Here is a 27,634-nt window from a genome sequence, read left to right as displayed (position 1 = left end):
CAATAGAAAAAGTCGAACTTCATTTCTCCTTTCATAAATGCGTTGCAACACTTTCCCCTGGATAGCCATCTGACTTCCATCATGCTCCGCTCCCATTTCTGTACAAAGCATTGCAAAGAGACGTGCCTTTGTGGGCTGTGTCTTGATAAAGTTCATGCTTTTAACAGCAGAACTCAGAAAATCTGTAAGTTCCCGATCCATGTTTCGAGTTGCAAGAGCTTTGCGGTATAGCATACAATGAGTCCACGTCCATGATATATGTGGAGCAATTTCAAACACTTTGGCTTTCAAGTCTGCCCTACCTCCAGACATAGAAGGGGCTCCATCCACGCAGATTCTGACACTTGGCTTCCTACTTCAACTGATGAGAAGTTAGGAAGTTGTTCAAAATGTTAAACAGTTCAGATCCAGTTGCATGCATCTTAATTGGCTTGCAGAACAAAACATCTTCCAATATTGATGTTTTATGTAAGTACTGAATATAAGCAATTAAATTAACTTCTTTTGCTATATCCATTGTTTCTTCCAACCAGATTGCAAATAAACTGGACTGCAATTGAGAGATCAGCTGTGCCTTGATATTTTCTGACATGTCAGAGATTTGGTGGCTGATCATTTTTAACTTCTCTGCCGCACTGTCACCAAGCATCATCCTGCAAATGTCAATTGCAGCTGGGAGAACCAGTTTTTCCCCAGTTGTGTAAGGCTTTTTATTCTTGGCAATGTGGTATGCAACTTGATATGATGCTTTTAAAGCACTTGCAGGGGTGGAGACCACATTTTTCATTGTGTTTTTTTGTTTATTAATTTCTTGTAGCTTTCGTTCGGAAAAAATCTCTGTTCTTTCCTACCAGATCGCTGTGTTTTGTTTCCAAATGGTGTCTTAATTTTGCTAGCTTCACGCTACTGTTTGCTAAAGTTACTGCACACACTACACATTGAAACCTAATTTCTCCATTAACTGCAATGGAAGTGAAACCAAAATCCAAATATGTTTAATCATATTTTCTTGTTTTTGCAGATTTTTTCTTTGTATCAACTTTAGCCATTTCAGCTTCTAGCTTTCGTTTTGGAACACTACCATCGTTTGGCAATAAGTACGATCCATTTTTCACCACACAATGCTGTGAAAAAATATCAAACTCACCAGCGGAATAAGCACTGCACAACTGCTTGTTATTAGGACAGCACATGATACTAACCAGGAAGAAGGGAAAGGTAGTTGTTGCTGTAGAAATGATGGGCTGACGGCGGGGCTCCCTTTATTAGTCCCTGGCGACTGGAGGTGGCACTCCCGCTGAAAGCCCCAGGCACCTAACTGTAGGGCTCGAGCCACACGGCTAGAATTGCCAGGCATCCAGTTTGCGACCGGAATGCCCAGTCGAAAAGGGACCCTGGCGGCTGTGGTCTGAACTGCTGACTGGGCCATTAAAAGTCTGGTTGGCGGCGCAGGCAGGCTCCCTACCTGGCTCCGTGCAGCTCCCAGGAAGCGGATGGCATCTCTCTCTTTCCCTCTGGCTCTTAGGCAGAGGAACGGCCACGGGGGCTCTGCACGCTGCCCCCAGCAACAGCTCAGCAACTCCCAGTGACCAGGAACAGCAGCCAATGGGAGCTAAGAGGGTGGCATCTACAGGTGTGAGCGGAGCACAGAGCCACATGGTTGCGCCTCCACCTAGGAGCTGGAGAGAGATGTTGCTGCTTCCCACAAGCTGCCTGAGGTAAGTGCCGTCCAGAGCCTGCACACCAAACCCCCTCCTGTGCCCCAGCTCTGAGCCCCCTCCTGCACCTCAAACCCCAACCCAGAGCTCACACCCCCAGCAGGAGCCCTCACCCCCCGACCTCAACCCTCTGCCCAAGCCTGGATCCTGCTCCTGGACCTTAACCCCTCATCTCTGGCCCAACCCTGGAGCCCCCCCAACCCCCTGCCTCAGCCCAGAGCCCTGTCCTGCACCCCAAACCCCTCATCTCTGGCCCCGCCCCAGAGCCTGCACCCCCAGCCAGAGCCCTCCTGCCGTCTGTCCCAGCCCAGTGAAAGTTAGTGAGGGTGGGGAAGAATGAGCAACTGGGGGGGATGGAGTGAGTGGGGGGGGCTCAGAGAAAGGGTGGGAAAGGGGGCGGGGCAAAGGTGTTTGGTTTCTGCAAATAGAAAGTTGGCAACCCTAGCCCCAGGCAGCTAACTGTGGGGCTCCCCCGTCAGCCCTGGTGTGCCGGATGCATTCCACTGTGAGGCTGGGTGCAGTGGGGCTTCAGCTGTGAGCCCCGAGGCGCCCGGCGCCCCCTGCTATGTTCTTCCTCCAGGCCCCCACTTTGGAGAGCTCTGAGTTTCGCTATTTGATAGTTTGGCAGGAGCGTTGCTGCTAGCTGTGGTCACCGCCACCTACCGGCCCTCTGTGGTCATTGCAGCGATGAGGTGGTTATTAGTGTTACAAATTGCGCAACAACTGTGTTGATGGCTCCTGGAAGCAAGGGGTGGTGAGAGAGCCGCGGCTGGAGGAGGAAGGGGGTGTGTACACAGTGCCCTTTGCAGGCTCTGGGTTGATGGCACTAGAGAACATAATCCCTGTCCCTTGTATTTCTGGCATGCCCGAGAAATCCCAGGGACTGGGGTTTGCCTAGGGGGCGGGGAGGGGAAGAATGTCGCTGTTTCTTTTTCATGTGAAGGGGTGAAATCCAGCCCGTCCCTGGTGCATCAGCAACTGCAAACTAACAGCCTTCACAGCCCCCCTCCCAAACACTGGCTACACTCTCTCGGTCGCCGTCAGATCATGAATTATTAGGGAAGATCCGGACGCCTGGGAGTTCTTGCCTGGACTGGAGCATTGTGCTTTTGCAGATGCCCGGGAGACGGACGCACGTAAAGGGAGCAGTGTCCGCTCGGGGAAAAAGTATTTTATGATTTGCTGCGCTTCCTGTTAAGCGCAGCCTCTTGTTTTCAGCAGAGCCAGATTGCAAAGAGCATTTGCAACTCCTCCTCCTCAAGGCCGGGTGCTGCCTCCTGGCAGTTCCAGTCCCTGGTTATCATCCGTCCTGCCTGGGATTCCGGCTTGCAGCAGGAAAGGGGAACCACATTGCAATGTTTGTTTGCACCACCGCCTTCTCCAGGCCTGCGTGAGTTTCTCGTCGCTCCGGCCCTGCTTCGCTGCACAGAGGAAGGCACATTTCAGGGAGCGCTTGCACCGCCTCCTGCTTGACAGAGGGGGACGGACCTAGTCGCAGGATCCGGACTCCAGGGATTGTATTTATTTGCAAACGGTGTCGAGCTCAACTTCTGCACCTTCCTCTTTCTCCCCGGGGCACGTGTAATGGGGGACATGTCACTTGGCTGTGCAAAGGGAAGGAAACTTTCTCACCCACCAAGAGTCTCCGGATATTTTTGAACGGCGGAAGAGTTATAAACTGAGCCGCAGTTTGAAGGATGTCTCACGATCTTGCTCCTGGAGGAGACGGGGGCCCCTAGCAACTCTCCCAGCCCCCATTTAAAAAACCGCAGCTGGAGAAACTCCTCCCTTCCCCTTTGGTTCCCCCACCCCCTTTCCCCCCAGTTCCCGAGGGTTTGAAAACAAGCCCAGATTGGCTGCTGGTGGTGGACAGTGTTGGGAGGTGGAAGAGGAGCCTTGCTTGGGAGCCATCCTCTGGAGTCAAGCCTCGTTGAGCGGGATGGGAAGCACTGCCATGGACACCAAGAAGAAAGATGCTTCCAGCAGCGGCAGCAGGAAAGGCTCCAGCCAGAGGAGACGCATGTTGCGAGTGCACATCCCGGTAAGTGCCTCTGCGCCCTGCCTCCCTCCCCCTCTTGGTGGCGATGACAGGGCTGGAGTGACCGCTGTCCGCACGCTGCAGCTCGGGCAGCACGCGCCTCCTGTCATCGTGTGGGGGGCTCTTACTCCGGGGCAGCGTGGACACCCCATACGATTTAGCAACAACAGGTTGGGGGGGTGGTAAAGAAAGGTGCATGCGCCTCCTGTCCTTTTGCAGCGGCTGCAGCAGGAGAGGATTTGGGGGTTCTCTGGGCGGTGCCTGCTTCTCCTGTCACTTAGCAACAGCAGGGGGGGGGTGGAGAAGAAGTGCCCCCCGCCCGCTCCTGGCATTCAGGAGCAACAGGTGGGGAGTGTGGGGAAGGAGCTGCTGTTCGGTGTGTGCTTGGGGGTGAGGGACGGCACTTGCGGATGAGAGGGGGGAGATCTGCGTGCGGTGCACGCTCCTGCCACTGGCAGCAGCAACGGAGTGCTGGGGGTGTGTCTGTGTGTCTCTCCCCTGCCATGCAGGCAGGCTCTGCCTGTCAGCGAGCTGCCGCAACAGGTTGGGTGGGTGGGGAGGGGAGGGGAGGAGTGTCCTCTGTGCAATGCGTGTTTATCCTGCCTCGTAAAATCAGTAATTTGGGGGAAGGGGCCCTCTGCACACCTCCTGCTGCATTGTCTTTCTACCAGGTGTGGGGCAGGAGGAGGGAGCTTCCCTTTCATCAGGTTCTGTAGTAGCTACTTCTCAGTCGAGCCGTGGGCCCTTCGGAACCGATTTCGAACAGGCCAGAGTCCGTGTGCAGCCAGCCTTCACACGGGAGGGCCAAGAGGGTCCCACATGCGACCCTGACCAAAGACAGACAATGTCACACATCACCGACAGCTGCCCTCTGACCAGATTGCATGATGGTCTGAGGGCTCTGCCCTTGGCTGATGAGGCTGCTGCAAATTGGGTTGGCAAGGTCTGCATCTGATAAGAATAAGTCTAGCATTTATAAGTAGTAGCTTGTTAGAGGATAAGCTGTATGGGTGTAAGGGTGTATGGGGCGGGAGGGAGTGCATGGATTGGGTGAGCATGTGCATGCAATAGACGAATAGCAGCTAGTTGAGGGAGAGGTGTGGCCCATGTAACAGGTAGAACCCTAGGTGTGGGGGCAGACAGAGCACACTGTTCCTACTTGGGCAGTTTGCTGTGTTGTTGTTGTTGTAGCCGTGTTGGTCCCAGGATATTAGAGAGACAGGGTGGGTGAGGTAATCTCTTTTGTTGGGCCAGCTTCAGTCGGTGAGAGAGACAAGCTTTCAAGCCACCCTGAGCTCTTCTTCCAGTCTTGCTGAAGTTGATCCAATAAAGATATAACTTCACCCCCTCTTGTCTCTCTGAGAAAAGGAGGTACAGTTTGGTGCTGGGCTAGTGCTGGGGAGGGAGGACTGGAGCCCTCCACCTCTTCCCTTTCATGCACTAACCAAATCCAGCCCAGCTGCATGCAGGGTGCCAGGCTTGCAGTGTGTGACTGGGCAAAGGGAGAGGACAGCATGCTCTGCACTCACTGCTGCCTTCATTTAGCCATGTGATTTGTTTGGCACAGTTCTAACCGGATTTGATATTTCACGTGCAATGCTGTAGAGTCTGAGTGTATTTTAACTAGAGGTGAGCTCAAAGCAGTATGAGGGCCTGAACGTGCCCAAACTTTGGACCTATCTGTGCAGTGAAACTGAATTGGAGCCTCTAATCTGAAGCCCCCAAACTCTAATTCAGAACTGAATTTCCAGGAGGTTGATAGCGCAGAACCCTCTCAGATGTTTATCAAAGCAACCTATTGCCGGAATGGTAGGTGCAGAGGTCATACTAGAGCAGACGAGTGTACAGATTGGCAGGAAACAATTTTCCTATCCCATGAAAATTTTCACAATCTAAAAATGTCTCCAGTTTAGGGTGACCAGATGTCCCGATTTTATAGGGACAGTCCCGATTTTGGGGTCTTTCTCTTATATAGGCTCCTATTACCCCCCACCCCCTGTCCCGATTTTTCACACTTGCTGTCTGGTCACCCTACTCCAGTTCCATATAGGGAGGAAATTGAGACTTTTTGAAAATTTAGAGAGCGAGGTTGATTTCTCTCTCCCCCCCCCCCCCCCAATAACCAGATGGCTAAACTGAGACCTTTTAAAGTTTTTGTGTATGCTAGTCCTAGATTCAATAGTCTGGTGGTTAGGACTCTGACCTGGAAGGTGGGAGACCAGGTTCAAGTCCCTGCTGTAGTGACTATTTAATTATTTATACCAAGTGGAAAAGCTCCCACAGGTGAGATTGTGAGTGTCTCACCCCACAATAGCTTGGTGGTCAGGGCACTTACTGGGCTTGTGGCAGGCCCAGGTTGAAGGCCCTGCTGCAGAGCAGGGACTTGAACCTGATCTCCCACATGCTACATGAATGACTTAACCACGGGGTTATTAGCTGTTTTGGGCTGGGGTCAGTTACTTACTCTGTTACCTGACATTTCATTCTGGACTTGTGTAACTTTTGTCAAAATCAGTTATTTCCTGCAAAAAGTTAGTTTTGATGAATCATTTTCCAACGTAAAACACTTCTATCAAATTCTGGACCAGCAGGCCGTCCAGTCTAGTTTCCTGTCTGAGAGTGGCCAGTAGCGCTGATTCAGAGGAAGGTGTAAAAAACTTTGTAGTAGCCAGGCAGTATAGAATAACTTGCTCAGGAGGTCATTTTTCCCTAACGCCCAATAGTTAGAGATTGGCTTATACTCTGGAGCTGGAGAGTTTAGCCGTTTCAAAACATCACTACTTTTTTTTTTTTTTTTTTTAAATCCTTATTATTAACTCAGTATATTCTTATTTATATAAATCTTCATTCCATTTTTGGAATTCACCACTCTTGGCTGTGGTGCCTCTAGCAATGAGTTCCAGAGTTCCTGCACCTTGTGCTGAGGGGTCTAGATTTTGCTCCAGCTGCCCAGTGGCAGGAGGCAGCGTGAACATGTCCCTCCCAGGCCAACAGGAAACCATCAGCTAATTTTGTTTCTATGCTTTTTTTTTAAATGGAAAAAACAAACAAATACAAACATGTAGGGCCTACTGAATGCGTGGTATAAAAGAAAGGAGAAATACACAGCTTTTTAATGGGAAGAATTAGTTCTGTAGAGTTCTCAGGAGCCCAATAGTGTGAGTAAAACTTTCAACCCTATAATATGTTAGTGTGCTCAAAATGAGGCCCCCCTCATCTAATGTGGGTGTCTCCAATGTGTGTCCATCATGATAGTGTCTAGGCACCAATTTCTGCCACAGCGCTAGTAATACAACTTCCATCTGATTATCTCAAAATGCCTTACGGATATTGAACACCCCAGTGTGGCTGTAATTATCCTAATTTTATACATGGAGGAGTTGAGGCATGAAGGGATTAAGTGACTTTTCCAAATCAGAGTACCTTTGGCAGAGCCAAGAATAGAACCCAAATGTTCTGGCTTCTAGTCAGGGGTGTGCACAAGGGGGGGCAAGCAGGGGGCAAGCCCCCCCAATAATAGTTTGGGCCGGGGGCACAGAACTTGTCCGGCCCCAGGGATGCAAAGGCAGGGCAGAGGAAAGAGTGAGCTCCTGCCAGGGCAGTTGGGGGCAGTGAGGTCCTCCCAGTGCCAGGTGGGGAGGGGGGAGAGTGAGCTCGGGGAATGGGGGGAGGACCCAGAATGTGCCCCTCCAAAAGGGGCCAAATTTAAATTCCTGCACGTGCCCCTGCTTCTAGTTCTCTTTTTTTAATCACAAAGTTCATCTTCTTCCCCAGGATTGCCTCAGTATTGTCCTAGAGGGACCTCCTCCAGGGGGAGAGGGTCATTCATTGTCTGTGTTTGTTAACTTCTTGGCCTCTTTGCTGAACCTGCTTAGTAGGTTGCCACCTGGACAGTGGTAGATATTTGCACATATGCCACTAAGGGTACATCTACATGGGGATAAAAGCCCCCTGGTACAGCCGCAGCTGGCCTGGGTCAGCTCATTTGGGATTGTGGGGCTTGGGCTGTGGGACTAAAAATTGCTGTGTAGACATTTGGGCTTGGACTGGAGCTAGAGCTGTGGGATCCTCCACCCTCGCTTGGGTTTCAGTCTGAGCCAGAACATCTACACAGCAGTATTTCAGCCCTGGAGCCTGAGCCCTGCAAGCTGGAGTCAGCTGACCCAGGCCAGCGGTGGGTTTTTTATCCCAGTGTAGACATACCCTTAGGGTCTGATCTTGCTCTCAGTGAAGTTAGTAGCTATTTTGCTGTTGACACATTTGGGAGCAATTCAAGATTTAAAAATTAACAAAGATCTGATCTCTTCCCCCCACCCTGAACCAATAGACTCCCTTCCTCTTCTGCAGTGTTGAGGCCTCTCTGAGCTCTGGTCAAGTGAAAAAATTTCCTAAAACGGGTCATAATTTTTCAGATTTGGTGGTATTTTTCAGTAGTTGTTTTATCTTTTGTTGTAGTGGTAATACAGCTGGCCTAGGAAGCTTTTGTTATACTCCTCACTTGACAGTGAAATTTTCATTTGGAAAGATCAATTTAGACTTTTTTTTTTCTGTTTCATAACATTTTCTTGGCTGTTGTTTTGGAGTATCATTCCTATTATTTCAGCGGTGCCTATCAGTGCTGCTGTAGCTGTCAAGGGAGCTTTCATCAGACAGAAATTTTTATTTTGCTCATCCTCCTCTTCTGTGTCTTGTTGTGAGATCGTGTTTATTGCTCAGACATTTAATTCATGCTCATTGAGATCTTCAGATTAGGGGCAATAAGGGGAAGACTAAAAAGGTGTGAACAGAAAGTGAAATAAAGGAGAGTGTAATTTTAAGAGAAAGTATTGAGAGCAAAAACGACACAAGAAATAAAGTTGATATCGTTGGGAGTCAGTGATACTTTCTAGTCCTACCGTGGGGGTGCATCTGCGCCACTTGAAAGACTTGACCTAGAAAAAGTTGACAAGCTTTGATGAAAAGCAGAGAAGCCTTTTAAAAAAATGAAAATTAGGTGTACGGAGAAAACCAAAGACATTCGTTATGCCTGAATGGAAGGTATAAATATTCTCCTTTTTTCTCATTGTTTCCTTTTTTAGGGGTTGAATACAGTGGGAACAAATTGATCAGCCTTAAAGAGGCCATTTTGTTGTGGCTCACAACCCAAGGTGGGAATTTCAGGATCTTGTCCGTTTCAAGCAAGAATGGAGGGTGGGGGAAGAACTGTAGAACGCAATAGAGGAGTCTGACAGACTTTCTTTCTGAAACAGTGCTTTCTGTGCTGAATCTCCCCCTCCTTCTGCACAAGTGAAGCACCCAAATCTTGCTCTTGGGATGGTTGGCAGTCTGCTGAGTTCCCGTAAACTGGATGCTGCCATCACCTGCTAAACTGATTTGCGATAGTCCAAGATAAACCTCATACCACTAGATTCTCTAGCATGGCAGAGTGAGGAGCTAGTTGCTAAATCACTGGGCTGTGCTCTGTGAACTTACTCCTTGCCATTACCAAAGTGATTTATAATGACAAACATAGTAATTGAGCTAGACCATAAGAGCCAATACGAGGTACATTAAGAGGCAAAATCTGCTCCTCCCCTTCACAGCACCACTTTCTGAAATCTTGAAAAGATACTTTCTGTACACTAAAAGTAGAGATGGCTTCAAATGAAATCCTACGTATTCCAAAGTTCAGATACAGAGCTCAACTTTGTGGTTGTTGCTTATCTCTAATGTAGATATCTTAGCTCTTATGGAGTTTCCTTTTAAAACATTAGAAGGCAACAGACTAAGTAATTATATAAATTGCAAACACATCTTGCTTGGTACATATTTTAAAAGCACTGTCGTCTCCATTCTAAGGCTAGATGCAATTGTCTGCTGACTCAGAGCGCCTAGCAGAGAGATCAATACTTTCCTTGTGTAATCTTCTTACAGAATTGTTCTGTTGGAATATGTTAAAAATTGTCATTGTAACTTCATCTCACTTCAAACAGGGAATAGATTCTGCTCTCGGTTACTTTGGATTTACGCTAGTGTAACTCCACTGATGCCAATAGAGTTGCTTTGAATTTACACTAAGTGTAATGAAGAGTGGAGTCTGTCCCAAGATCTTCACCTGAGCACCCACTGCAGCTCCCAATGAGTGGGAATTGCAGATATTTGGCACTTTTCTGTATTAGACCTAAATATGTTAGAAGGTGATAGTGCAGGGGTCGGCAACCTCTGGCACACGGCTCGCCAGGGTAAGTATCCTGGCGGGCCGGGCCAGTTTGTTTACCTGCCGCGTCCGCAGGTTCGGCTGATCGCGGCTCCCACTGGCTGCAGTTCGCCGCTCCAGGCCAATGGGGACTGCGGGAAGTGGGGCGGGCAAAGGGATGTGCTGGCCACAGCTTCCCGCCGCCTCCATTGGCCTGGAGTGGCAAACCACGGCCAGTGGGAGCCACGATCGGCCGAACCTGCGAACACGGCAGCTAAACAAACTGGCCTGGCCCGGCCGGCCAGGGTGCTAGAGGTTGCCAACCCCTGTGATAGTGAAAAATTTCATTGTTCCTTTGTGTACAGTAATCAATGAGGCCAAAATATCTGTCCAGTGAAGTGGTTATTTCCACCTGTTCTTCTGCCCTGATATTCCCCCCCACTTGGGAAGGGTCTCTTAATAATAGCTATGGAGACCACAGTCCTTTTTTGTGCACAGAACAGCTGTAGCATGGGCAGCAGCTCTCCACGCTTTCCCACATTTCTTTCTCAAAGTGCTTCAGTTCTGAAGAAGCCATCTCTAGGATCAGATTTAATCCTGTACCTATTTCTGTTATTGTGTAGAGACCCCAGGGCAGATCCTCAGATGGTGTAAATGCTCGTCGTGTCATGGACTTCAGTGGCACTGTGACAACTTACACCAACTGAGGATCTCTCCCTCCATCTCTTGCTTTCCGCTATAGCAAAGCAGTTAGTGGTTGTATAGTTAATAAATGTTTGCAGTGTTGTAGCTGTGTTGGACCCAGGATATGGGAGAGACAGGGTGGGTGAAGTAATATCTTTTATTGGACCAACTTCTGTTGGTGAAAAAGACAAGTTTTTGAGGTACACAGAGCTCAGTCTGACATAAGCAGAATGACATAAGCTCATTCTGAGTTCTGTGTGGCTTGAAAGCTTGTCTCTTTCACCAACAGAGGTTGAGCCAATACAAGATATTACCTCACCCACCTAGTGTTTCTCCAGTTAATAAATCACATTCATAAAATGATTCTTCCTTTCCAGTATCGTAGAATATACTTTGTTTCGTCAGATGAATGCTGGGTCGGGCAAGAAGAGGACTACACTCCATTCTTGGAGTTATTTGTGACAGCAACAGATGAAAGTGCTAAGTAGTGAATTTTTCCAAAGGAGCTAATGAGGGAATCTGCTACCTGTGTGACCCTGGAGCACAAACTTATCTGGAAAGACTATTTCAGTGGGGAGAGGAGAGGGAAATGTCTCCCTAAAATGGAATCTGGAACTGTCCCTGTGTCATCTTCATGAGACCCAGAAAACAATGTGTCCCAAACTTCTACCTTCTTGCAATTTTGAAATCGGATCTCTCTTAATAGACTAAAGAGTTGAGGAAGGTGATGAGAAGCCCTGGAACTTTCACAATGAAATCTGAACGCTCCTGTGCATCAGATAAAAAGGATTAGCAACTGCAATTACAGTAGGTAGGAGAAAAATGACAAGGGCTCTCAATCTTTATGCTTCTTGACATTCCACAAGCTGATCACCAGCTAGGTTTATGGAAAAGTACAGTTGCTCCTTTCAACCACCTCCTCTCTCTCCCAGTTTGCACTCCTGATCTGCTCTGCCCCCTTCCTGCTGGTCTACAGCTCTTGTGGGCTGTAGACCAGCAGGAAGGAGATGAATTGCATCAGAAGAGTGGGCCATGGACATGGAAGATCCAAGGAGAGGGCTGGAAGCTGAGCAGAGGCATGGAACATGAGGCTACTGGCCTATTGGGAGGGGTAATCTGGTTTGGGAACTAGAACCACTGGAGATGCCCATGCACTCTTAGAGGGGCGGATTATACCCATCTGTAGCATGTCCTGGATCTCCCTTTGTATAGCAGTTTGGGCATGAGGTGACTCCCGGTAGGGTGGAGTTCTAATAGGTTGAGCATTACCTGTGTCAATGGAGTGGTATGCCCGTTCGGTCCATCCTGGAGTGGCTGAGAAAATTGGTGCAAAGCTTGTGCACAGCTCCTTGATCTGCTGTCGCTGCAGACGTCCCAGGATCGTGGAGAGGTTCACCTCTTCCACGCCACCATCCTTTTTTCCTTCATAGTAGACACCTTCAGGCCACTCCGCGTCATCTGTTTCCTGGGCTGTAAACTGGCAAACGTTTAATTCTCTGGAATAAAAGGGCTTAAGAGAATTAACATGGTATACCTTAGGCTTTATGTTGGAGGTGGGGGAGGCTATGAGATAGTTAACAGCTCCTAGGCGCTCCTGGACCGTGAATGGTCCTTCCCACGACGCTTCCATTTTATGGGCCTGGATTGCCTTTAAGACCATGACTTGGTCTCCTACTTTGAAGGACCATTCTCTGGAATGTTTATCATACCAGGCCTTTTGCTCTTCCTGAGCATCCTTTAGGTTTTCTTTAGCAAGGGCCAAAGAATGTCGGAGGGTGTTTTGTAGGTTGCTTACAAAGTCTAGAATGTTTGTTCCTGGAGAAGGCGTAAACCCCTCCCATTGCTGCTTCACCAACTGTAATGGCCCCTTAACCTCACGGCCATACACAAGTTCAAATGGTGAAAACCCTAAACTGGGATGTGGTACAGCCCTGTAGGCAAAAAGCAACTGCTGCAACACGAGGTCCCAATCATTGGAGTGTTCATTTACAAACTTACGTATCATGGCCCCCAAAGTTCCATTAAACCTCTCCACCAGGCCATTGGTTTCATGGTGGTAAGGGGTGGCAACCAAGTGATTCACCCCATGAGCTTCCCACAGGTTTTCCATGGTTCCTGCCAGGAAGTTAGTTCCCGAATCTGTAAGGATGTCGGAGGGCCAACCTACCCTGGCAAAAATGTCTGTTAATGCCTGGCACACACTTTTAGCCCTGGTGTTGCTTAAGGGTACTGCTTCCGGCCATCGGGTAGCAAAATCCATGAAAGTCAGTACGTACTGCTTTCCTCTGGGTGTCTTCTTTGGGAAAAGACCCAGAATATCCACAGCTACGCGCTGAAATGGGACCTCAATTATGGGTAGTGGCTGGAGAGGGGCTTTAACCTGGTCTTGGGGTTTTCCCACTCGTTGGCACACCTCACAAGACCGGACATAATTAGCAACGTCCTTGCCCATTCCCTCCCAGTGGAAGGACTTCCCCAACCGGTCTTTGGTTCTGTTCACCCCAGAATGGCCACTGGGATGATCATGGGCTAAGCTCAAGAGCTTTACCCGATACTTAGTGGGAACTACCAACTGCCTTTGAGGATGCCAGTCTTCCTGGTGCCCACCAGAAAGAGTCTCCTTGTATAAAAGTCCTTGTTCTACAACAAACCGGGATCGGTTAGAAGAGCTGAGAGGCGGTGGGGTGCTCCGCGCCGCCGCCCAAGCTTTTTGAAGGCTGTCATCTGCTTCCTGCTCGGCCTGGAACTGTTCCCTTGATGCTGGAGACATCAGTTCCTCCTTGGACTGTGGACTGGGGCTTGGTCCCTCTGGAAGTGATGCAGGTGCTGGGGCTGTTTCCATTGACTGTGAACCACTGTCCGCTGGTGCACTATGTGGTAACTCAGGCTCTGGCTGAGCCTCTTGGGTAGGGTTATCTGCTGCTTCCGCCAGTTCAGGCTCGCTGGTGCCCTCTGGCATTGGAGTTGTAGACGGGTTTGCAAGCGCTGGACTCAGGGCTGGCAATGGTTCTGGTGCTGGTTGCGTTGCCAGTTCCGGTTCTGGGACTGGCTTTGGCTGGGTCTCTGTGATTGGATCCACTACGGCTGTTGCAGTCGTTGGCAGAGGATCCAGTTCCACCACCTTTGTCTGGGTCTCCGGTAACACAGACGGGGCCCTGGTGGACGGCTCAGGAACAGGGATGGGGGTGAAAGCTTGCTTAGCCTGGCTGCGGGTGACTATTCCCACCCTCTTGGCTACCTTCACATGGTTGGCCAAATCTTCCCCCAGCAGCATGGGAATGGGATAATTGTCATAGACTGCAAAAGTCCACATTCCTGACCAGCCCTTGTACTGGACATGCAACGTGGCTGTAGGCAAGGTTACAGATTGTGACACGAAGGGTTGAATTGTCACTGTAGCCTCTGGGTTGATGAGTTTGGGGTCCACTAGGGATTGGTGGATAGTTGACACTTGAGCCCCAGTGTCCCTCCAAGCGGTAACCTTCCTTCCGCCCACTCTCAAGGTTTCCCTTCGCTCCGAGGGTATGAGAGAGGCATCTGGGTTTGGGGATCTTTGGTGTGATTGGGGTGTAATGAACTGTAATCGGTTGGGGTTCTTGGGGCAGTGAGCCTTTATATGTCCCAGTCCATTACATTTAAAACATCGCCCTGCTAAGGTATCACCGGGACGAGGTGGGTTGGTGGAGACTGGTGTGGTGGGGTGAGAAGGCGTCTGGGGTTTCCCTTGGGATGTGGGTGGGGCCTTGGGTTGTCCCCGGTGGTAAGGTTTTGTTTCGGCTTGCCCCTTCTGATATTCGCTCCAACTGCTACTAGTTTTTTTCTTTTCTGCCACCTCCACCCATTGGGCTCCAATCTCCCCCGCCTCAGTTACAGTTTTGGGCTTCCTATCTAGGATGTACCTTTCTATTTCCTCAGGAACACCCTCTAAAAACTGCTCCATTTTTACTAGGGAAAGCAGATCTTCCAGAGATTTAACATTTGCTCCTGATACCCAGGCATCACAATTTTTGTCAATGTGGTAGGCATGCCGGGTAAATGACACATCCGGTTTCCACTTTAGGGCTCTGAACCGCCGACGGGCATGCTTGGGTGTTAGCCCCATTCTGAGTCTGGCCTTGTTTTTAAAAAGTTCATAACTGTTCATGTGTTCCTTAGGCATTTCAGCCGCCACCTCTGCTAAGGGTCCACTGAGCTGCGGCCTCAGCTCTACCATGTACTGGTCTGCAGTGATGCTGTATCCAAGGCAGGCCCTTTCAAAATTTTCTAAGAAGGCCTCAGTATCATCGCCTGCCTTGTAGATGGGGAATTTTCTGGGATGGGAAGTGGTACCTGGAGGGGGGTTGTTAGCATTGGCTGGTGCATCCTGCTTAGCCTTTGCTACTTCCAGTTCATGCTTCCTTTCTTTTTCTCTCTCCTCCATCTCTTTTTCTTTCAGCTCCATCTCTTTTTCCTTCATCTTCATCTCTTTTTCTTTCAGCTCCATCTCTCTCTTGTGGGCCTCCTCTTTGGCTTTTTCTTCTCTTTCCCTCTGCTCTGTCTCAAGTTTTGTTAATTGAAGCAGTCTCTGATGTTTTCTTTCATTTTCTTCTGCTTCTAGTTTGGCCAGTTCTATTTTGTTAGCTACTTCTTTGGTAGTCATTTTCCTGTTTTCTTGTGCTGGGTAACCCCCTCTGCAGTTGACTGAAACTGGGAAGCTGTTTTCTGAAACTTGCTAACTAGCTACTCCCGAGGATGTAAAAAGAAAAAAAACACAATTCAGCTTGTAAATACCTTTTACCAGTCATTTGCTAATTGAACCCTTCTCTTAACAAAGGACCTGTAAAAAAAACTTAACACCTCTGCCTTCAGGCAAGGAGAGATAAGATATGCATCTATCTACTTCCAGCTCGGCTTTCCAGGCAGCTAGAAGGAAAAAAAAAATCTCACTGGCTTTTGGGTTTAAAAATGATCCCACCGCTATTCACCATGTCAGGACTGAGATCCCCACTTTGAACTTTAGGGTACAAATGTAGGGGCCTGCGTGAAAAACTTCTAAGCTTAATTACCAGCTTAGCTCTGGTTCGGCTGCCACCATTTTCAATGGATTCCCTCCCTGGGAAACCTTGAAAAACCTTCACCAAATCCCTGGTGAAAACAAATCCAACCCCTTGGATTTAAAACAAGGGGAAATTAACCATTCCCCTCCTTCCTCCCACCAACTCCTGGTGAATCAGTTCCAACCCCCCTTGGGATCTACAACAGGGAGAAATTAACCATTCCCCCTCCTTCCTCCCACCAACTCCTGGTGAGTCAGGATCCACCCCTTGGATCTTGAACAAGGAAAAATCAATCAGGTTCTTAAAAAGAAGGCTTTTAATTAAAGAAAAAGGTAAAAATCATCTCTGTAAAATCAGTATGGAAATTAACCTTACAGGGTAATCAAACTTAAAGAGCTCAGAGGACTCCCCTCTAGTCTCAGGTTCAAAGTACAGCAAACAAAGATAAACACTCTAGTAAAAGGTACATTTACAAGTTGAGAAAACAAAGGAAAACTAACACGCCTTGCCTGGCTATTTACTTACAAGTTTGAAATAGGAGAGGCTTGTTTAGAAAGATGTGGAGAACCTGGATTGATGTCTGGTCCCTCTCATTCCCTGAGAACGAACACACTCCCAAACAAAGAACACAAACAAAAGCCTTCCCCCCCCAAGATTTGAAAGTATCTTGTCCCCTTATTGGTCCTTTAGGTCAGATGCCAGCCAGGTTACCTGAGCTTCTTAACCCTTTACAGGGAAAAGGATTTTGGAGTCTCTGGCCAGGAGGGATTTATAGTACTGTACACAGGACAGCTATTACCCTTCCCTTTATAGTTATGACAAGGCTACTGGCCTATTGGGAGGGGTAGACCACGTTGTGTTAATCATCTGGGGAGGTGGGAGAAGCTCTGTATGTTTGTGGAGAGAACAGGAGCAGGACAGGAACTGCTGAAAGCTAGAGTGAGAAGAGGAATGAATCCTTTATAGTTTCTTGCCTGAGAGGAGTGTGTGTCTTTATGGAGCAAAGGGTTAAATCATTGCATTATAAATACTGCTATGCAGCATGTAAGGTTATTTACTGTTTTTAGAGAATAAGTATGAGTAAGAAAGTGATATCCTGCAGATATAGAAAGACTCTGCTTGTGTGTCCTTCTTGCCAGTAGGTATAGACAGTGATGCTGAAGTTTTGAAAGTCAGGTCTACTTGGAAAAGTGACTATAAAAATGGCATGATGGAGCATTATGTTGTCTCAATGACAAAGATGCTTTTTTTTTTTTCCTGCCTCCCAGCCCTGAGATCTGAGAGAGAGTCTGTATTCTTTCTTTCTCATGAATCATGGGCTAATTTGTGCACTTAGTAGCACCTGTGTGTCCCAGGGACTTCAAATTATGTCCACCATTACACTTGTGCAGCCACACTACCTTCAAGGGAGCTATACAGATGTAACTGAGAGCAGAATTTGACTCTGCAGATAGATTTTTACAACAATTTGCTGACATGTGGACAGGCTTAGACTCCAGCTTGTACCCCTCTGTGCTGGCTCTACAGGGCTAACCCCAGGAGTAAAAAGTAGCCAAAGCTTCACTCGTGTGGAAGTCAGTAGAGTTGATTCTAGATACATATGCTGGACAGATCTGTTGAGTAAGGTACCATTTAACAGATTCACTTTTCAGAATAAAACTGCGTTTATACCAGCAGATGCCCATGCATAGGGTGCCATGAAAGACAATGCAGAGATGGTTGTGGGAGAAATGGAGCATCAAGGTTGGTGGGGAAGAGAGTGCTGTGGTAAGAGGCAAGGCCTGACAGGTGGGGAGGGGCAGAGCAATGGAAGGCTGTGAAGGCAAAAGAACAAGACTCTTGAACTTGATGTCCTTGAGTGGAATATATTTTGCACATGATGGAAAGAAAAAGAGGCCTTATGTGGACAGATAGTGGTGGTTTGGCTGGGTAAACATTGAAATATTTCTAGTAATTGTAATGTGTGGAAACAATAATTTTGGCACGGCAATTTCTGCTGCTGTGTCTGATTGTTATGTTTACTGTTAAGGTGGAGGCTAGAGGAAAGAATTCTAGACTGTAGCTGTTTACACGTTCTCAGTATCTGGATAATAATGCTTCAGTTTAATTAAAGCTGACTTGTATAATAATGTATTCTCTAAATCAGGGATTCTCTAACTTCATTGCACCACGATTCCCTTCTGACAACAAAAATTACCACACGATCCCAGGAGGGGGGACTGAAGCCTGAGACTGCCTGAGCTTGCTGCCCCGGGGGGGGGGGGGAGGGGGCGTGAGCGCCACATACAAAGCCAAAGCCCAAACCCCACACAGGGGGCCTATAACCTGAACCCCACTGCCCAGGGCTGAAGCCCTTGGTTTTCGGGTTCAGCCCTGGGTGGGGGGGCTCGGGCTTTGGCCCTGGGCCCTAGCAAGTCTAAGCCAGTCCTGATGACCCCATTAAAATGGGGTTGCAACCCACTTTGGGGTCCCAACCCGCAGTTTGAGAACTGCTGCTCTAAATTACATGAAATATTTTGATATGAATTCTGTATAGTTTGGGAGCTCTGTTTTGTTTGTAGAGAACCAAAATGCAATACACATTTTTTGTTATCTTCAATTATGACACTTAAAGTTTAGCTTTATAATATAGTGTCTAGGGTTTTGTACACTGCTATATAATTTAGCATGGCAAATTACGTTATGTAAAGTTAGTGTAATGGGAAGTATAACAGATTTGTTGCAGCATATATTTCAGGTTGTCAGCTATACCTTACACTATGGTTGAACAGACTGTATGGTCATTAATGAAGATAGAACTTGGGACTTTCTGTTCCAAAACAGGAACCTATCCCATGAGCTCAAGACAAAATCTGTTTGTTGTAGTATAGTTGGACTGGAAGGGCTGAGACCCTTTGTAAGATACTATAGTACAGATAGATATAGACGTACACAAATTTGACATTCCAGCAGTAGGGAGCAGTGGTACATATATGCATTACCTACAATGTTATGAAAAGCCAGACATGGTAATTAATTTACATAGCACTAGCAAAGCTTTAGATACTTTACAGGCAACTTTTCAAGCAAGCATGATGTTGGTGCTGTGTAAATAATAAAATTGGGGCTGGTCTACCCTGGCAAAGTTAAAGCGCTGCTGCGTGCAGTTGCAGCAGAGTGCTGGGAGAGAGCTCTCCCAGCGCTCAAAAAACCCACCTTCACGAGGGGAGTAGCTAGCAGCGCTGGGAGCGTGACTCCCAGGGACTGGTGCACTGTCTACACTGGCGCTTTACAGCCCTGAAACTTGCTGCGCTCAGAGGGGTGTGTTTTCACACCCCTGAGTGAGAAAGTTGCAGCGCTGTAAAGTGCCAGTGTAGACAAGCCCTTACTCTTGATCTTCCAGTAGTTCCAGACCTGAGGAGAGGAAGGATAAACCAGTGGTTAGAGTGCTAGCCTAGGACATGGGACGCTTTGGTTCATTTCCCTGCTTTGCCACAGTCTTCCTGTGTGACCTTGGGTAGATAAGTCACTCTGTGCCTCAGTTCCCTATCTGTTAAATGGGCATAATAATACTTTTCTATCTCATGGAGGTGTTGTGAGGATAAATACATTAACAATTATGACATGCTGTGATGCTACAGTAATGAAGACCTTGTAAATACCTAAGGGCAGGTCTTCACTACCCGCCGGATCGCGGCTAAATTGATTCCCCGAATGCACTCCCCGTCGACTCCAGCTCGCGAGAGGAGGAAGCGGAGTTAATGGAGGAGCAGCAGTGGTCAACTCGCCGCTGTCCTCACGGCCAGGTAAGTCGACCTAAGATATGCCGACTTCAGCTACGCTATTCGCGTTTCGCGTAGCTGAAGTTGTGTATCTTAGGTTGAACCCCCCCCCCCCCCCCCAGTGTAGACCAGGGCTAAGGTCCCTGCTCTGGAAAGCCTGAATAGACAACATACGGATGGGGGCTGGAGAACAACAGCAAGCCAAATGGTAGAGTGTAGGTGTTATCACATGCCATAGTGATTCCCCAGTTTTTGTCCATAAGGGGGGGATATGCCTGAGTGAGCTTATGAATTCAATTTGTGTTTTGTGAATGCCTATTGTAATTCAGCATCTGTTTTGATTGTAATCTGTAGTGTGGCTTTGAGCATTTATTTTGATAGTGGGAACTTGACACTTAGTGGGGAAGCTATATCTGGGAAGCTGTGACAGTGCCATCAAGGGGTGAAATAGGGGGATTGCTGGATTCTTTACACAGGGGGGTGGCTGGAGAAGAGGCCTGGATGCTCCCCCCCCCCCTCCCCCACGCACACACAGTCTAAGAAATCACATGGATGGGGGAGCTGCAGTTGCTCCACTTGACCAAAGATGTACAGAGTCTCTTTTAAAAAAGGGGTGCTTCTCTAAGCAGAGGAACCAATTTAATCACTACAAACAGAAGGCACAGCTGGAGAGAGTGGAAGCAGGAGGGACTTTGCCACCTTTAAAAGGATTGGACCAAACCCATGGATGTGCAGACGAAGGTGAAGATCAGACTAAAGGAGTTGGATTCAGCAGTTTGTTTTCCATAGATCTGTAACTCCTGTGTGCTTTTGAAAGAGAAAATTGTGTGTGTGTGTGTGTGTGTGTGTGTGTGTGTGTGTGTGTGTTTAAGAAATTCTTTTGCTAAGTCGTTGTTGCTGTGCTTTACTGTCACGTTGTCCCTGAAGGGTGTAATTAGGAACTCAGAGCTCCTACAGTCAGGTGGACTCTAAGGGGGAAATGTCAACCCAACTGGGGACTCAAGAGGGCTGAGTCACTGGTTCAGGGGTCTGGGCAGTCAGACTTTGGGGTCCCACTCTTTGAGAAGGATGTCAGACCTACGGTTTGCTCCTGGGCAGCGTACCTGGATGACCCAGAGCTAAGAATGGTGATCAATCACTACCCAGACTCAGGAAGAAGTGTAGCAGCACTTCTTCAAAGACTGTTTCAGCCACTGGGATGCAGCTTTCATCTTGCTTTAGTATTCCCTCTGGAATAGCAGATTGTTGGAGTGGGATTTGCCGCTGTTGAGTGAGTATTAATCAAAGCTTCTGTGATGGAAATGGGAACTAAATGATATGGCCTGCAGAAAGGTAGCTCAGGTTGGAAAGGAGAAGATGAGGCAGAGGAGTAGGAACTTTTAAAATCATCACTCCAGCCATGTGAATCTGTGCTCTAGTTACTGCCTGGGGCTGGGAAGGTATATACCTTGCGTTGGTGAATGGTTGAGGGCTCAGGTTCTCCACCCCTCAAATGGGGGGAAAAATAGTTCCCTGTAAACTTTCCATTGTTTTAACGTTGTAGCTAATGAAATATTAACTACTTTTAATGCAGCAATATGCTACTGTGAAACTTTGCTATCTCCTATGGCAGCACCTACAGTCCTCAACCACGGCTGGGGCTCCAGTGTGCTAGGTGCATATATCAATGTATAGCTGTATATAAACATAGTAGGACAGCTCACCCGAAGAGCTTAAAATCTCCATAGACACTACAGACAAGAGGTAGGCGAAAGGAAGTATGATTATCCCCATTTTACAGATGGGGAATGGAGAGATTAAGTGACCCGCCTCATGTCATGTCATCGCTGGGATGGCGATGAGAATTGAACCTAGATCTCCTGAGTAGTATCCATTGCCTTAACTACAAGACCATTTTCCCTCTTTGTTTAGCTGTCCACCTATAGGTCTCTCATGCAGGCCCAGTTTTTTGGTAACAACTTGACTGAAAGTTGTTACCATCTGACATCTGTTTGATAGTATATGTGAATGAATTGGTGATCCCAGTTCAGTTGCTCGTGGATAGGTGTCCACAACACACAAACCATCACAGTAGTTAGGACTGTTATGGGTTTTCTGGACAGAGGGGCCAAGCATTGAATGGTGGCCCCACATCCAGAAGTGATGCCACTCGGGCAGGTTTGAGGAATACTGGTGAGACAGTGTGGTGAACTGTGTATGATTACTGCACACTCCATGGTGTCTGCTATAGGACACACCAATGTTTTGTTCTGAATCCCTGGTAGCACAACAGGTGGCTCATTACTTGAGGCAAGCGTTCTAAGGTAGATCATCTGCTAGACCTCTATAGATTCTCGCATCCCATGTGTCCCACTCAGCACTTCCAACCACCACACTCCTCCCAGGGTCCCCAGACACCCTGCTGCTGTAACCAACTCTTTGCTGATTGTCCTCCTATCTGCCACAGGATCTCACCCTCGCCCCACCCCTGACCAATAGCCATCCAGTGCTGGTGTCTGTGCTGTACCTTCTCTGTGGGGAGATGATTTCAGCCTCCTGATCTGTTAAGCTGACATCGTTCACAAACACTAAACTCCTCATATACAAAGAGGGCTGGGAAATAAAAAGGTGACCAGTAATCCCCTTTGACCCTCTGCTCAGCTAGTCCAAGGTAAAGCTAATACTAGTTTAGTTTATTCAAATAGAATCTAATTATACACTTTTTTTGAGAATCACTTTATGCATCTCTGAGTTATTCAGGGGCACAAGGGCCCATGCCAGTGTTTTTCCTTATGATGTTATGCCAGTAATTCAGCAATTCAAAAAAATAATTTCAGTTCTTTTATCTGTGTGGTGTATTTAAAGAGTCCTGGATCCTTGAACTCCTTCAGACCTGTGCAACCAACTTCATCCGGGCATGCAAAAATACTATTAATTTAAATCTTTTATTGGGATTTTTAATTTTGAAGCATAAAAAGTAAAGAGGAAACGTCTTATCTAAGAACATACGTTTGTGTCTTTACTCTGCCTTGTAATAAACTTATTTTCTTTGTGGGCTTTGTGGTCTTGCCACACGGAAATGGAATTCACTTTACATTGCATGATGTCTAGGTTTGTTAGGTTATTGTTAAGCTCAGACAAGGTGCTTGGTGTTGTACAAATACAAGGACAAATTCTGCCACCTGGAATCACAAGAGTAGTGCTTTACTCTGCAAGTAGTTTCAGTGAAAGCAAAAGGAAAATAGGTGAAGAAAAAGGTATGGTTCAACATCAGCAAGGATGGTAGAACTGAACCCAAAGATGGAACCATGGTCCCTGGCTGAATGAGTTCAGTTTCAGGACCTGATCCTGCAGACACTCACTCACATGAGCAACTTGGCTCATATGAGTGGTTCTGTTTCTCTGGGTGTGCATGTATCTTTAGTGGAACATCTTAGGTTTGGAGAGATGAAAAATTTAAGAAATGCTTGTTGCTTAAACCATTCAGCTTGATTTGTCTGCAGCATATATTATTTCAAAGGGGAAAAAGTGACAAAGGTTAAAAGCTGAACATGTGCTAGAGAAGTTGGGTAGCTATCTTGAAACTTAAGATTGGTTATGTAATAGTGTGTGTGTGTGTGTGTGTATATATATATATATATAAAAATGCATTCAAAACAAAACAAAAAATGTTAAAAGTATGTTAAGATTGCAAAGTCAAGAATTCAGAAGTTGGGCAATGTCAGAATTAAGGCTTCCCATGCCATGTTGGATGTCTGCATTATGATATTCTTTAATTACATTATTGCACTACAGGACCCGTGCCTCTTTCAGGATGCTCTGGAAATGTGACAGAATTGTGTAGTGAATGAGGCTGTCTGTAGGACTGCTTCAGGCAAAAATCTTCTCCAGCTCCACCCATTTGGGTTGGTGATGTATTGCTATCTTTTAAAAGTAAATGAGTGTTGAATATACTCAGACACAGGGTGGATTGATTTCAATCAAAGTGATTTAAATTACTAATTTTAATCATAATTTAAACCAGCAAGCAGGGTTTAAACCATTGCTTTTTAGTTATTTTCCTAAAGAAAGATTGATTCTCATTGGTTACCAAACCAAATTTAGTGTAAATTTGCAAATCAGCAATGGCGTTTCTTTGCGCTAACCAGGAGGATACGCTATAACTATACACCTTTATTTAAGCAATTATATAGCTGAACTCTACGAGATTATTCATTTTTTGCTTCCAATTTGTGTCAAGCTCTATTTGGATGGAAATTCAAATTTAAATTAAAAATGTTTTTTGTTTCTGGATACATAAACTTTTTCTTATCAAAATACATTATGCATTTAATATTAACTGATTTAATAAACAAAGGAAATATTATTTGTAGTTAGTTAATTGAGCTGATTGTTTCTTGTTACCATGGCCTTCAAGACTTTAAAACTAGTAATTCTCATTCTTTCACACCTATTCTTCATAGATTGGAGGAAGAAAACAAACTTTCCTGCTTTTTCAACTCCCAGTTGGTTTTTTAACTTTGAATGTGGTAGTCGGATACACTGAAATGAAGAACAATATTCTCTCTGCATCTGCAGAAGAGGCTACTGCTGTCAGAATCTGGCTTAGCACTTCAGCCAACTCAGGGTTCAGTTGCTTAGCCAGTGACTTCCACTGGTTCAGTGATTTGACTTTCTTTAAAACTTGTCAGCAAATATGAACTGCTTAATAGTATTTTTGCATTTAATTTAAATAATAAGTTTAGGTTTCAGCATAGGCTGTCAATTTCAAATTTAATTTTAAATAGTTTTATAACCTGTATATAATTTCAATTAAAATATCAGATTTTTTTGCTTTAAAAATTGATTTTATCCACCCTGGTGTATTGAATAACTTTAATGGGAGACAGCCTAATGAATAAAGGCTATAAAACTGAGGTATGGGTTTAAAACGTATTTTGGCTTATTGGATTTTCCAGGAGCTAATGTCTGCTTTTCTTGTGGGCTGATTCATGTCATAAATAATTATTGTGGTGGTCTTGAGCTTTTCTGGGCCCTGTTAGGGGAGTTAATGCTTTTGGGCTCTCCTTGAACTATCAAGAGCTAGTGGGATGACTTAGCTCTTTCAGCCTTTCTATGTACGTGTGTATAGATTGGCTAAACAATGACAGCTAAGGGAGGAAGCATAAGTTTATAATTTTTAAAGGTTGTTAACACTAGTGAGGGAGAGGAATTATTTAGAGTGGTACATGGGGTATAACTAATAGGAATGGGAAAACTTGAGCAGAATATCATGGGAATCTGTGGAATACTGGAATAGTTTTCCCAAGGGAAGTAGTGAAAACATTGCTCTGGACTTTAAAAACAAGACTGATAAAACAATAAAAATGTACTGTAAGGAACAATCCAATCTTGACAGAGAAATTAACTAGCTGATCTAAGAGCTCTTTTCCATCTCCAGCTTCTGTGGTTCTTTAAGAGCTCAGAAGCATTATCCATTTAGTTCGATTTATCTTGAAAAATGTGGTAAGGATACAAAACAGTATTGGTATTGTCAGTGTGTGTGTGTGTGAGAGAATCAATTGTGTCCTGCGCACAGCTGTTCATAACAAATTGAATACATACTTGTGTATGTTACAGGATGGCAAATTGTGCATGCTGCAGCAATGGGATATACAACATCGGTACAAGTTCTGGAGCTGTGGTGTATTTCAGATCCTTTGTATGAATATGTTTCCTTCTAAAGTAAAAACAGTAGGAGTTAGATTTTGACTGTACTAAAGTTAATTTACATTTAAAAAATCCTGTTTTAATGGTATAAAACCAGCAGAAGAGCTAGTTGACTCAGTAAACATACCTTTATTCTGATGTTTTTTTATTAAACAACAAACATTTTCTGTGGCTTAAAATTCCAGTCTTCTGGGCCAGTTTCTCGAGAGATTAAGGACACTTTAAAATGTATGAATCCCACTGCCCTAGGTACCTACTGCTGTCTGAGCCCCATCTGGTAAATTGGACTAACCTCCTTGTTCTTTGGCTTTCTCTGTTCCCCTACATACAACTGTTGTTGTAGAAGGATTCTAAGTCTTGTCATGTCAAACATTGCATGGTCTTCAGAGCTCACTAGGGGGAGAGAAATGTCTGGGAACAGTGAGAACAAGCACAGCCAGTCATTTCCGCTAATTGTTGATGAGGACTATGGAATACAAAAGCGTGAGAAGGGGGAGGGAATAGAAATGTGTCTTGGTTTGGAAATTGCTGTGTAAAAACAAATATGCTCAGGCTTGCTGGTTGGGTGGCTGACATACTGCATCAGATAACTCCTGTGACAGGAATACCCTGCTTTGGATGTATGTAAGCCCAGCCAGAGGACTTTAGTGGTGTTGTGGTTTTTTGGTTTTTGTTTTGTTTTGTATTGCTTCAGAGACCGTTTAGTCACTTGCCTTCCTTCTCTTCCTTATTAAGGGACTTGGGCTGTAAGGATAAGGAACTGTAGTGGCCATTGGGGTGTGTCACTTGAGTTAGCTCCAAAAACATCCATAAGAAGTTTTTGGCCCTATTTATATGGTACTGCCCCCTGACTACTGGAAATAAGAAGTTTGAAGTGTGTTAACTATTAATTTAACGGGGTGGTAAGAATCTGTTCTGTCTTGAAAATAAACTCTGTTGGGGGCATTGGGTTACATTTATCTGCAAATTTAAAATGTATTTCATGTGGTGCTGTTTAAGCCAGAGTATTCCAAAGTGCTCTGCAAATTTATAAATGTACAGGGAACTGAGGTGTAGCCACCTCTAAGGTGGAGGGGGAGGATCAACTGGTGCAGTGCTCACATTGCATTGCTCAGAGAGGCTGAAGGTATGCAGATGTCATTTCTTGAGCACCAGTTCTTCCTACCCATTTCAACAACACAGGTGACTGGCCAGTTGACTGTGAAGATAACCTAACTGTGCATGCAAGCAAAATTCCCATTGACTTCAGTGGTGCAGGTTCAGGGCCTTAATGAGCATTCTGGGTGAAATCTACTGAATATCCTCAGAATGTGATTTTTTCAAATGTTCCAAACTTGGTTAAATCAAAACCTGTTTCTTCTGGGACATCTCTTCCATCTATTTCACTGTGCAACCCTCAGTTTTTCTTTTTGGAAAAAAACTAAGTCGCAAGATTAAAAAAAAAAAAATTCATAATGGAAAATGTAATTTTCATCCCAGTCTCACTGCACCTAAAAATGGCTGAACTTTTTTTTTTGCTTAAACATTAAAAGGGGTTGGGGGAAGGGAACAATCTATCTTCAGGAGGAGACCAAGAATGGAAAAAATTTAGCCTGAAATGTAAAAAATATATAATGTTATGAGTGATTGAAGACTGGGGTAGAATGAAAATATTATTCAGCCTTAACTACAGAGGGAAAGTGACCAGTGATGTCCTGTTATAAATCAGGTAGATGAAGGGATCATAATCTTGCAGGAGTTTAGCAAAAAAAGACACAATCCATCTGCATGACACTAGATAATTCAGCTGCAGGTAGGATTGTTTTACTCACTACAAAAATGTAGGCATTTCTGATGGGAATGTGTCAGCTGCAGTTGGTAATCAATACCATGCAACATAATTGGTGAAAATCCAAATGCTTAAATCATCCATTTACTAAATAAATCTGAAATGCCTCTCTTACTGAACCAGAAATTATTCTTTTATGGAGGCTACACAAAGAGGAAATTGCCAGCAAAAGACACTGATATGTTGATTCAGTAATGGTCCTATCGTTACTAAGTTGATTATGTCAGTGCAGTTTCTTTCCCTCTCAGACAGATACTATAGCTAACTGATCTGTAGAAATGGTCTGAATGTGTGCAATGGATCTTAAATGCAGGATGGTGCTAGAGTTGAGGAAGCTGGAAAACTATTCACTGGTAAAAATGAGATGCTGTTGATAGTGCTAATAGCTGTGCAGGAGAGTGAGAATGGAGAGGAGGAGGCGGATCAACATTTTCCTTTTTTATTTAAAAATGTGATGTGAATTACGTACTGGTGAAAAGTGCCAAGCTGACGGCCCTGGAGACTGGTGGACTACAGGTCAGGTTCATCGTGAGCAATGGCAATGCAAGCTTCTTCACAGTGCCCCATCATGGTGCTTCAATCCTGAGAGGCTGTTTCGGTCTCCAGGAGACTGGCAGCAAAGGTATGCATTGCAGTGGTGTGGAAACCTGCCCACCTCTCATAGGACTGAGAACCCACCTTATTTCATACATGGCATCAAACCATC

General features: G+C 45.9%; 1 protein-coding gene across 6 annotated transcripts in view; it reads left to right on the top strand.

Annotated features, from left to right (window-relative positions):
- Positions 1–2,500: 2,500 nt before the first annotated feature.
- Positions 2,501–27,634, top strand: part of PRKAG2 (protein kinase AMP-activated non-catalytic subunit gamma 2) — a 393,593-nt gene continuing 368,459 nt past the window's right edge. Inside the window, exon 1 of one of the 6 annotated variants that reach the window (XR_004644380.1) lies at positions 2,501–3,759. Coding sequence is in view for 4 of the 6 variants with exons in the window: in XM_034759959.1 (XP_034615850.1) it covers positions 3,658–3,759 (102 nt within the window). In the remaining 2 variants the exon portion in view is untranslated. The remainder of the gene's footprint in view (positions 3,760–27,634) is intronic. The other 5 variants (XR_004644381.1, XM_034759959.1, XM_034759960.1 and 2 more) reach the window with 5 other exon arrangements.

The sequence above is a fragment of the Trachemys scripta genome, chromosome 2 (genome assembly GCF_013100865.1).
Source record: "Trachemys scripta elegans isolate TJP31775 chromosome 2, CAS_Tse_1.0, whole genome shotgun sequence".
NCBI lineage: Eukaryota > Metazoa > Chordata > Testudines > Emydidae > Trachemys > Trachemys scripta.
The sequence above is the reverse complement of the archived record's forward strand: the minus strand, read 5'-3'. Positions and strand labels throughout refer to the sequence as shown.